Source organism: Monodelphis domestica, chromosome 6, assembly GCF_027887165.1.
Source record: "Monodelphis domestica isolate mMonDom1 chromosome 6, mMonDom1.pri, whole genome shotgun sequence".
Classification (NCBI taxonomy): Eukaryota; Metazoa; Chordata; class Mammalia; order Didelphimorphia; family Didelphidae; genus Monodelphis; species Monodelphis domestica.
In genome coordinates, this window is record NC_077232.1 from 178,565,270 (window position 1) to 178,578,147 (window position 12,878).

At 35.2% G+C, this 12,878-nt stretch overlaps 1 protein-coding gene across 2 annotated transcripts in view; it reads right to left on the reverse strand.

Moving 5' to 3' along the window:
* ANAPC10 (anaphase promoting complex subunit 10) overlaps positions 1-12,878 on the reverse strand; it is a 163,066-nt gene that overhangs the window by 103,001 nt on the left and 47,187 nt on the right. For both annotated transcript variants that reach the window (XM_007496275.2, XM_056802744.1), the window contains one exon: positions 4,469-4,589. In XM_007496275.2, coding sequence (XP_007496337.1) covers positions 4,469-4,589 — 121 coding nt within the window. The remainder of the gene's footprint in view (positions 1-4,468; positions 4,590-12,878) is intronic.

The following is a 12,878-nucleotide window of genomic DNA, read 5'->3' on the forward strand; positions in this document are numbered from 1 at the left end:
CTGGAAAAAAATTTTTTTAAGAAAAATAAGAGTTTTTGAAGGTGAATTGATACTATTCTGAGTGGTTTAGGAGAGGAAAGAGGGGAAAGCTAAATAGCACAGCAGATAGAATGCCAGGCCTAGAGTCAGGAAGGGTTCGAATTCGGCCTCAGTTATTTCCTTGCTGTGTAAACCTGAGCAAGTCATTTAACTCCAACTGCATAGCCCTTACCTTTTTCTATCTTTAAAATGATACTAAGACAGAAAGGAAGGGTTTTTTTTTTTAAAGAAGAGAAAAGAGAGAAATACACTAGTGTAGACAGGAGGAAAAAGGTAATAGAATTTGTGATTTCTCAAAATTTGGGTATGTGAAAAGAAGAGTACACTATAAACATAGAGGAAGAGATGAGCATCAATTACATCTCATTCTTGAATAAAATGAACAAAGAAGAGTTAAACACACAATTTGGTATAGAAATACATCAGGCTAAAAAGGGAAACAAGTTGGGACAGGGACAAACAGGGAAATATGATTTATATGATAATATGTATACAACCTATAGCATAGTACCTGCTTTCTTGGGGAGGGTAAAAGAGTACTAAGGAAAAAAGAATAAGACAGATTTTTGGGCAAAGCTAATGTGAGAATCTATTTTTCTTGGATAAATATATTCATTATAATTTATTACATATTTATAACAAATCATATGTTATATATCATATTATATATATTTAAAATAGATGATAAAAAAGAATGAAAAAAGAAATTATGAAAAAAGCAATTTCAATGAATCCTACTGAGTAAAAAGTAATGATGAATGTAGCTTGTATAATCAGAGCAAATTTCTACAATGACAACACTCTAAAGAAAAATAGCTTTGATTTAAGAATTATTATCCAAACAACTACCAATCACATCTCCAGAGGACTAATCTGAAGCATGGAACCCTCTTTCTACTAGGGTGCAGAAAAAGACATACATTAAAAATTTTTTTTAGAAATTCACTTATTTTCATGTCTAAATTTTTCCCCTCTTCCCTCCCCTACTCAGAAACCAAGAAGAATAAAACCCATTATAAACATATATAATCAAGGAAACCAAATTCCTCCATTGGCCATGTCCTAAAACAAAATAAAACAAAACTCTAAGCCACAATCTATACTCTATATGGAGATGAGTAGCATATTTCTTCATGAGTACTCTGGATTTTGTTTAGTCACTATGAAGATCAAAGTTCTCAGGACTTTCAAAGTTGTTTAAAACATTTTTAAACATGGCCATCAGGAGCAGGTATATCTGTTTGCTTGAATGATTATTTTGTAATACGGGTTTTTATTTTTCTTCTTTGACTGAGGGTCAGGAGAGATAAGAAGAATAGCTGATATTTATTTTGAGCTGTAAAGGGCATTAACAACAGTTCTGCACAAAACAGAGGGCCACTATAACATTTTTTTTAAATGCACAAAAAAAAGATATTCAGAAGAAAGAACAGAAAAACAGGATAGTTATGAAAAGAACACATGTAATTTATTATATATATATTAAAAGCAAACAGTATGGAATGGAGATTCACAATTTAATGTACAATTCTCTTTTTGCATTCTACTGAATATATGAAAATATTCTTTTTTTGGAGCTTATAGTCAGAACTTTTAAAAATTAGAAAAATTAGGGTAGTGATAACATATTTGAATTTAACATATAAAAGTTAAAAAACAAAAACCAATAGTAGAAATGTCAGGGTTGAGTCCTTAAAAACCTCTATCAATTGGTCTAGTAGGCATAAGGTAAAATTTTAAAGGGGTTAATCTGAAAGGAAAAAGTTACAAATAAAAAAGGAGAAAGGGTTATGATAAAAAAGTTTCAAGCACATGTGAAAAAGAATATATTAATTCAAAGGAAGATATTTTCCATTATTATTGGTGACATAAAAAATAAGCTAAATGTGTACTAGTAGAAATAAATATGGTTACAATTATGAACAAATGCAATTGGAAAAAAACAAAATATTAAAACAAAAGTTTCTGCTATAAATTAAAGAAATTTTTAATATTATATGATTTCTGAGACTGACAATATTTTGATATTTGTCTATTTGTTTTTATTACATAATTAGAAAAGCAATGGGGTTAGTGGATAGAGGGCCAGAGCTAGAGTCAGAAAAACATGTTTTCAAATTCTGCCTCTGACACACACTGCCTTTGCAACCATGGGCAAATAAGTCACTTAACCTTCCAGTGCCTCAGAAAACTCATAAATCTGTAAATTACAATCTAGGTGCTAAATTACATCAAAAAAAGGGGGGAAATTATACTACAACTATATGATGTCTACTCCTACACAACTAACTCCCTATGTTCACCTTAAAACAAATAAGCTTTTAGTATAAAATAAAAGTAGTACAATGGTTGAAGAATGAAACCTAGAATCAGAAAGAGCTGAGTTCAAATTCAGCCTCACTAGCTATGTGACCTTAGGCAAGTTGCTTAATTTCTGTATTGTCTCATGTTACTCAAGTGCAAAATGGAGGTAAATAATAGCATCTACCTCTCAGTGTTGTTGTGAGGATAAGATGAAATAATATTTGTAAAGCATTTAATAAAATCTAGTTATTATTATTAACAGCAAAAATGCTAATGACAATCATACTGAATACCTATTTTCAAAGTATAAGTATCCCTTCCACATTGCAGGGACTAGGAGCAGAAAACAATCTGGAAAAGCCACATAAATGTTTTTGGCCCTCCCTTTGTACCAGAGAAGTAGTTTGAATTATTTCTTTTTTCCTTTATTGGGTTTTTATAGTACCTTATTTTAAAATCTGGGTTAAGAATTTGGTCATAAGCTATATAGGTTTTTTCTTATTATTATTGCAAACCTTAAAAATTCTCAGACCCTACTTCATAAGATTTGGTTAAGACCATTCCCCATTTTAAACAGTGAAGGAACTTAGATCAGGAATGTGAGACCTCTACTACACCCCTACTTAAGCCTGCTTTAGGGGAAGACACTCCTTGCTGAACAATGAAAAATACTTAAACCCATACTTATAGTAAGGCAAAAGTTCTTAAGCTGTGCCTATTTTTAGATCTAATACAAAAAGGGTGCTAAGTACCGATAAAGGTTAGGCAACTTGTGAATTTACAAGGAGCAAAGAGGTGAGAACTTACTCAGGTGTGAATTACTCAAAAGTTTAGCCTTCTTAGGTGTGAATTAAGAATGGTCTGTCCTTTGGAAAATGTCTACTGTGATTGGTAGATGTGAGAACTTAGGGGAGGTGACATAGAAGAAAATTCCCTTTAAAAGGAGAGGAAAAGCTGCCTGGAAGAGGAGTCTCAGAGGAACTCTCTCTGGAGATGGCAGCTGGTCAAAGCTGAACTGGTGTCTCTCTGAACACTAGAATCCTTGCTTGGACAAATCTTGTGGTGAATGGATAAAAGACTGACTGATCTTTCTCTTAGGACTTGGGCCTGGGTTGGCCTGGGCCGGCCTGGGCCGGCCTATCTTTTTCTCATTATTTCCTTTTTCTCTCTCTCCCTTTCTTTAATTCCTCATTTGTATGAATTAAAATCTCTATAAAACACAGCTGACTTGGGTATATTTAATAATTGGGAATTTTTTCCCTGGCAACCACCTTATATTTGATTTTAAAACAAGACACTGTCTTGAAACCATATTTTCTACGGTCACAATTTAAGCCAAAACACTCTTTTAATTGCCACAGTGTATAATTCTTCCACTATTTTAATTATTACATTATAAAGATATTTTATCTTACCAATTAAATGTGATAATTTTCCACATAAGTTCTGAAGTTATGTGATCCAAATTGTCTTCTTCTCTCCCTTCCGTACCTCCTCCAGCAGATGGTAAGCAATTTTATCTGGGTTATACATGTATTATCCCACAAAACATTTCTATAATGTTCATTTTTTAAGAGAATAATCACATAGAACCAAAATCTCCAAATAAAAAACCAACTAAACTACAGTGAAAAAATGTATGCTTTGAGCTGCATTCTGACTCCAACAAGTCTTTCTGTGGAAGTGGATAGCATTCTTTGTCATAAATCCTTCAGAATTTTCCTGGAACACTATATGGCTATGTAGTTACTAAACTTTCTGTGTCATTTTCAGGACTTTGCATGTCATTTATGGCTTCCACAAAACTTCCTAGAAATTCCCATTTAATTTCTTATGCCAACCTACAATATAGCAAAAACATAATGAAGAAAGTTATACTGCAAAAGGGATGCTTTATATGGTCTGCCTGAAAAAATGCTTATAAATCAACAAGTAACTTTTTTTAAAAGGACAAGTAAATGTTTTGAAAACAGTTCCAAGAAGTATGCAGAAACTTGCATTTTAAAAAGTATTCAAAATTTACTTTTCATCTTATAGCAACTTGTTTCTCTCAAATAGCTGTTATAATATTCTACTGAACAAAGGACTAAAAGATGGCACATTTAGAAAGCTATAATTGACTTACTCTGATTTCTTGAAGGTTATGAAAATTGTTTCCTACTCTGACCGAGATCTTGCTTGGAGTATAGCTTTCATCTGATTTGTAGTCTGCATAAATACATAATGTCTTCACTGTTGTTTTTCTTCTATGAATAATAAAAGTTAAAAAAATAATTGTATGAGAAACAAAAACAATGGTAAAGAGTCAGGTCACGAAACATTGACAAATACTTACCATGTGCCAGGAAATAGACTAAGTGCTAGGAATACAAAGAAATACAAATAACAATCCTAGTTCTCAAGGGCAGTCAATTGGGAGAGACAACATGCAAACAACCATATACTCATAAGATAGGTACAGGACAAATTGAGGATAATCTCAGAGGGAAGACATTAAGATTAGGGTGGACTAGGAAGAATTTCTTATAAAAAGTGAGACTTTTGCTGAGACTTGAAAGAAGCCAAGAAAGTCAGGCAGTGGAGAAGAAGAAAGAGAACACTCCAGGCATGGAGGACAGCCAGTGAAAAGGATAATTAAATGTTTTGAAAACAGTTCCAAGAAGTATGCAGAAACTTGCATTTTAAAAAGTACTCAAAATTTACTTTTCATGTTATAGCAACTTGTTTATCTCAAATAGATGTTATAATACTGGGAGATAAAGTGTCAAATTGAAGAAACAACAAGTAGGCTAGTATCTTAAGAATACATGGAAGAACATAATTTGTATACCTGGAAAGGTAGGCTTTGAAAGGCTCTAAAAGGTAGAGAGGATTTTACACTTAAACTTGGAGGTATAAAGGGAGTTACTAGAGTTTACTTAATGGGAGTGAGGGTTGAAATGGTCAGACCTGGGCTCAATTTAAAATGATCACTTGGATAGCTGAGTCGACCAGGAAAGAATAAAGACTTGAGGCAGAGAAGTCAATCACCAGGCTATTGTAACAATGAAGTGACAAAGGCCTCTACCAGGTTGGTAACAATTTCCAAGGAGATAAGATATATATTTTAATATGTCTATAGTATATCTAGTTTGAGATGTTCTAATAGGCAGTTAGAGATGTTGAGCTTGAAGGTCAGAAAAAACGTTAAGGCTGGATAAATAGATCTGAGAGCCATCACATAGAGATGAATAGAATAGAATTATGAGATTGACAAAAAAAAAAAATAGAATGCAGAGAGAAAAGAGTCCAGGGAAGAACCTTTATTTTTAACTTGATGTGATTTAAATACAAGAAACAACATTTTGTGGAACATTTGGTAACTTCATATTGCAGTGTATTTACAAAAGGATGACCAGAAAAATAATTACGGTTTATATATCAATATTTGCTGAAAAGTAAAGGTGGTAGAGAAGTTATATAAAAAACTCAAAGCCCTCCAAATTAAATCAACATGTACTTTGACACTAAATGTAAAGGCAGTCATAAGTAAAGATGGCAAAAAATATGTTGGAAAATTCACATGAAGAGGAAGGTATGAAAGAGTGAAGAATTATAGACTAAACATGAGAATTATACCAACAAATCACTGATATTCTTTCAAGAACAAAATAAAAAAAAATGTTGGACCTAGTAAGACTATCAGCATAAACCATCTCTGGCTACTTCCCTAGGTTTTCCAACCTACCAAGGGGACAGAGCCAGGCCCAATTCAGCTCCTGAGCTACCCAAATTATTCCCAGGAAATTGAGCAGGGTTTTTTTATGTCTTGATGATCTTCTGAGAAGAATGGAAAGAGAGCTGAAGAAAGGATTGGAGAAGGAGGATCAGGAAATGAAGGTTAGGGAAAATTTTATCAAATAATCAAAATAGACATCCAGACAAAGAGGAGTGGGTGAGGAGGGAGCCACTGACAACTGAGCTTCATTCTCACCTGAACTAGTCATTGAAGGAAAGAATATACACATAAACACACAGAGTTGGATACAGAAATACATTTCACTCCATGGGGAAATAGGGAAAGGGATAAAGAAAGACGTAATTAAGGAAAAGGGCAGATTACGTGGGAGATTAGTTCTTAGCAAAACAAACTCTAAAATATTCAAAAATATTTATAGCTGTTTAAAAAAACAACAAACAGACAAACCTGGGGAAGAGGGGGAGGGGTAGCCACAAGGCCTAGTAGATTGAGAGCTAGAGCCAGAGATGGAAGGTCCTGGGTTTTAATCTGACCTCAGATACTTCCTAGCTGTGTGACCCTGGGCAGTCACTTAACCCCCTTGCCTAGCCTTTACCACTCTTCTGCCTTGGAACCAATACTGTGGAGAAACTATTGCACAGAAAGGTTTTGAAATGATGGAATGAAGATTGATTGACAGCAAAGGCAGTTTGGGGGTAGGGGGAGGAGGAGAGACTAGGAAAGTGACAGTTACTCTTAATACTCTTTCCTGGACCTTGAACTGGAAGGAACTCTCTCTACCTCACAGAATAAAAAATACCTCTGTTCCTGGATTTTTCCCAACGGTTTGCTCTACCTGGATTCCTGGGGATTGTGTCATCGAATAAAAGAATTGAGACATATAGTTTGTGACTGTTATTTAAAGATTATTTTAGTCCAAGCTAACAACAAAAAGGGGTCCTAGAAAAGCAACATAAAGCAGAGCAGCAGCAATACACAAACAAATACAAAATGTTGTAATTGTAATTGCAATAATTCATTGTAAGCCCCAAATTTAGAAACCATGGAGAAATTCATCTAACAAGGGGTGAAACCATATTATTCACAAGTAGTCTCAGGTGCTGCCAAACAATGCCAATTATGAAGTCAGATACAAGGAGTGATAGCAAAAAGCAAAGATGGGAAAGGAAATGGGGAAAAAGAATTGGGGGGAAATTGCATTGACATACAATTAGGGCTAACAAAAAGGAAACACAAAACTAAAGAACAGAAAGATAAGGAAATGCAATTGCAGAAAGATGTTGAGGAAATATGAAGTGAGGTTTATGGAACATGGATAAAGAAACATGGGGAGAAGGGAATGGAGATACTGTTACAACAACTGGTACACATGCAATAAACTTGCTAGTAAAAAATCATTTAGCAAATCAAGGAGAAAAAGAAACAGTTTCTAGTGATGATAAGTTAAAAGCATTCTCAGCACAAATCATAAACAGCTTATGAGATGAAAAGAACTACAGTCCACAAACTAAAGATGGGGAACTAAAGCAACAAACAAATGTAATAGAATCAAAAATAATAGGGAGTTCTAATGGTGCAAAAGCAAAAAGTTTCACTGAACTTGAGGGAAAAACATCAAAAGCAGTACCAGAAAAGACATATGGATTGAAACAAGCAGTATCTCCAGAGATTCATATAAGCCAACCTCCGGAAGATACAAATATAAGGGATAATTCAAAAAAGGGAAATGTCACTGATATATTACAACAATCTAAATTAAATCCTAATGTTGAAGAATTTAAACTAACAACACAGAGAATATTTAAACAACTAAGACATGATCACATTATTCTTAAATTTTCATGCTCAAGCAAGTCCAATGCAAAAAGCAGCTGGATTGCAAAGCAAATTCTCAAATCAAGAATCTGTAGCTGTAGACTGTAAAGATGAATTTAGAGTTGTGACTTTAAATCTAGATTTAAATGGTTGCCAAATAAAATTCCCAAGTCAGTCTGGAAATTTATGATCATTTAATTAATATAGAGGGAAGGAATTTAAGGAGAAGAGAGAGGGAGAGGAAGAAGAGTTAATTTAAACTTCTTTGGCTCAGGCTGAGCCAGGCAGGAGTTAAAGGCCTTGGCCAAAGGGCCTCCCTGAGCCCAAGGGAAAAGGAAGTCAGTCTTATCACTCACCACGAGACCATCTCAAGGAAGCTGTCTGAGTGAACTCCTCTAGGCTGAGTTCCAGGACTGAACCGGCGCCCAGGCTGCTCACAGGAAGTGATCAGCCAGATCCAACTTTCCGGGGAAAGAGGTTTTGAGAGACGAAAAAATCCCAAATATATAGACCTTTCACCCTTGTGTCTCCACCTATAAATTTTCACCAATAACATCTACCAATCACATCAAAGGCTCTCTCCAGGACTGCCCATATTTTAAGTTCTCACCTTCTTTGATTAGTTTATATCTTTTGAGCTACTTCACACTTCTTTGTTAAGTTCACCTTTTGTCAGTTACCTGACATTTTTGTGATTAATTTAATCTTTATAGTTACTTAACATCTTTTTGTATTAAGGTCTAAAAATAGACTTAGCTTAAGGTTCTAGTTTCACTATAAGGTGAGAACTAAGTACCTTCATTGTTCAATTAGGAGATTACAACTTTATCTTCCCCTAAAGTATGTCTTAGTAGGGTGGAGTAATGTAATGTACTGAAGACATTCCTGATTCTGTTAGAGTGTGTCTTCATTGTTACAATCAGGAGATAGCTAAATCAAATCTTCTAAAGTATGGTCTGAGAGGTTGGAGTAGTTTTAAAATTCACACAATAATTCTCACATACAAACACTAGACCAAAAATAAGATTTGGGGAAAATAGAATTACAAGCATCAATGATCCCAGTATTTCAAAAACCTAACAATCCTGAGCCACATGTGATAATAAAAGTGGAACAAGAAATATATCCAGCAATAACAGACACTGGTGCCACACTTTCAGTGCTAAAAACATCACCTGAGGACAGTAAAATCATGGATTCCATAAAAGTTATGGATGCCACAGGAAAAACAGAAAGTATCAAAACTAAAATAAAAAATGGTAACTCTAGGGCCCTTAACCACAGAACACAAATTCCTATTAATACTTGGATGTCCATCAACTCTACTGGGCAGAGACTTTTTATGCAAAACAGGGGCTATGATACAATGTGACACATCTGAAAAGATTTTCCTACATTTCCCCAAAGAAACATTGAAACACCATCTATTGTTTTTCCTGGGGCAAGTGAGTGGATGAAACACAAGATAATGAGTCAAATGCAATCTTTGAAATACCCAAAGAAGTTACATAACCCCCATGCCTAGCCTTTACTAAATTTCTGCCTTAGAACCAATACATACAGTACTGATTCTAAGGCAGTAGGGAAGGATTTAAAAAAAAAAAAAGAAACCCTTACCTTGAGTCTTAGAATCAATACTATGTATTGGTCCCAGGTCAGAAGGGCAGAAAGGGTTAGGCTGTCAGGGTTAGGTGACTGGCTCAGAGTTACACAACTAGAAAGTATATAGCCATTTTTAAGGTAGTAAAGTGAGAAATCTGAAAGGGTACCCATAAGTAGTGGAATGGCTACATAAATTATAGTATATAAATGAGAGGGAATATCAAATGTGTCTAAGAAATGACAAGGAAAATAGTTTCAGAGAAATCTGGGAAAACTTATGTGAACTTAAGAAAAGTAAAGTGAATAGAGCCAAAAGAACAATTTATATAATAATAACATTATGGTAAAGACAAACAAACGGAAAAAGAACTAAGAACTCTGACTATTAAGAGCCCATAAGACTAATGATTCTGTATGGTAGAGAAGTGAAGGACTCAAAAGTGCAGAATGAGACACATTATTTTTTATATGGCAAACATGGAAGCTTTGTTTTACTAATGTTCTTGATGGAGAGAGAAGGGGTAGGTGGATTTTTGCTGACTGAAAAAATATTTTTAATAATGAATGGGGCACAGCAACTTCTGGCCAGAAAAACATCACTTCTTATTTGTGTTGTTCACTTGCAACATAATTTAGGTCTTAAGAATAATACCACCTAAAGAGATAATAATGAAAAATGTTCATAGCTGTACTCTTTGTGATGGCAAAAAAAATTGGAAATGAGGGGGTGTCCCTCAATTGAGGAATGGCTGAACAAATCATGATATATGATGGTGATAGAATACTACTGTGCTGTAAGGAATACCGAACTTGAGGATTTCTATATGAACTGGAAGAATCTCCAGGAACTGATGCAGAGTGAAATGAGCAGAACAAAGAGAAAAATATACACAGAAAGTGAAACATTGTGGAACAATACAATATAATGGACTTTGGTAATACAAGACAATCCCAAGGGACTTATGAGAAAGAATGCTATCCACATTGAGAGAAAAAATTATGGGAGTAGAAACACAGAAGAAAAACAAGTGACTTATCATTTGATTATATGGATATATAATTTGGGGTTTTGGTTTTAAAAGGTTGCTCTATTGCAAAAATGAATAATATAGAAATAGGTTTAAGTGATAACACACACACACAGACACAATCACACACACACACACACACACACACACACACACACACACACACACACACACACAGTGTCAAGGGAAGTTCATCCCCTCCACCTCCTGGGTTGCTGACCTGTCTGTCAACATTCTTCACATATTAGAATTATGTCTATGAACGTCAATATAAGAAAGGGGACAAATCATGTCTGGGTTTTTTGGGATGGACTCTGCCGGTAGACTAGAGATACATGGTCTGAAAACTTAGAGTAAGGCAGAAACTTTAACTCTGTGATTAACTACTTTTTCTATTATTAAACTTTATGAAAAATAATAACTGGTAGATAGATTAATTTTAATTATAACAGTTGGCAACCACTAGAAAGGTCTATTTTGGATTCTTCAATTCTTCTGAGTGACTTTTGAGTAACTGCTTAGGTAAGGGTAGGGGGATTTTAGCTGCACTACTTGTCTGCCTTCATATGCGAGACATGCCTTGGCTGAGACAGAGAAAAGGCAGTTATCCTTTTCTCATTGGCCACCCTGGAAGATCATAGGATCAGTGAAACCTTCCTTCCCAAATGGCGTGTGCCCCTCCACCCCCCCATTTCTTTCAGCTTGGATATAGGTAGAGGTGGGTTTTTGCACATATAGAACCAGGGGGATTTAGGACCCAACAGGAACTCCTACTCTTTTACTTTCCACAGCATCACTAAAGTGGTGAAGCTGAGGCAGGGTCCTAGTAGGCCTTTCACTCAGCCCAGTGAAGCTTAGGGTGGAGGAACACTTTGAACTCATCCTGGGGGTACTCCTAGGCTGTGGGAGACTGGTGACCCAGGCCTCATGCAACTTGGAGACTACCATCAGGTGCCTTCCACCAAGGGGTAATTAGCCAGCTCAATCTCTGCCCCTGAGCCCCAGCTCCCTCAACTATGAAAAAATGTGGCATTCCTCCCTCCCCTGTTTCTTTTAGCTTGAATGCAGGTGGGGAGGTAGAGGAAGAAGTCCACGCTTTTTGTGCAGATGGGATCCCACACACTCCCTGTCATTTTGTACTTTCCCTGATGCACCACACCAGTGGGATACTGACTCAGGCTTCAAGCTGCTGTGACCACGGCCCGTAGGAACTGGGGGTGCAGTGCACAGGGGTAGCCCCCTTGAGATTGGTGTGAGGAGACCCTAAGACCCAGCGCACCCCACCCAAAAAATCCTACAGTGAGGGGCTAGTGCAGGGTGCCTGTAGCAGTTGGGAATTCTCTAGCTCAGTGGATTGAGAGCCTAACCAGGGGATGGGAGATCCACGTGGCCACTGGCTAATCTCTAGGGGAAGGAAAATGACTGAACTGAAAGGCAGTTTTCTTTCAAATTTTCTTTCCTCCCTAACCCCTTCAAACAATCCTTAGGACTGAGCTAATTGAAGTGCTTTTTAGGATTCTTTGCTCTTCTCCCTTCCCCCTCCCATATTCTATCTGGGGCTTATCATCTCTCTGCTCCTAGATAAAGAGACTCTCTAGTGCCTTATACTCTACATGCAGTTACAGCTCTGTTCAGTGGAAAGAAGTAAAAACTGAAGGAAATTTAAAAGAAAATAACTTCCCTGTTGCTACTACTAATCCAAAATAATGATATTAAATGGAATACATTTAAATAAACTGATTATTAATAGTTAAATATTAATAATATTGAATTAAAATTAAAACCAAATTCCTAAAATTGAACAAAGCCAAAATTAAATCGAATTAATTAAATGCAACATTAAGGAATAACTGTAGAACACAATAATATTAATAATACTATGAATAAAAATAATCATTAATTTTCCATAACTATTATTAGTCACTACCAACTATTATTAACAATAATTATTATTGATAATTCATACTTGTTTATGATTATTTACTAATATTAATTATAATGACAATAACAAATATTAATAACAACACTAATTATAATAAATACACATTCATTATTAGTACTATTGCTGTGCAACAATTATTTAGTTCCTTATATTAGATTTTTTTAAGCCTACTCTCATTGCCTTCCACAATAACATTGAAGAAATTTGTGTCTCCATTTTTTTGGTTATAGAAAATTTTCATTGTATAAACTGACCATTTAACAATACTCAGACTAGTTTAAATAGGCAGATTAAGTCAGACAGACTAGACAATATGGGAAATACTGCAACAAATCAAGGGAAATCAGAAAATATTCCTCCACGTTCACTCCTTCATAAACTTTTTAATTATTGGTGTAATCCTAATCTT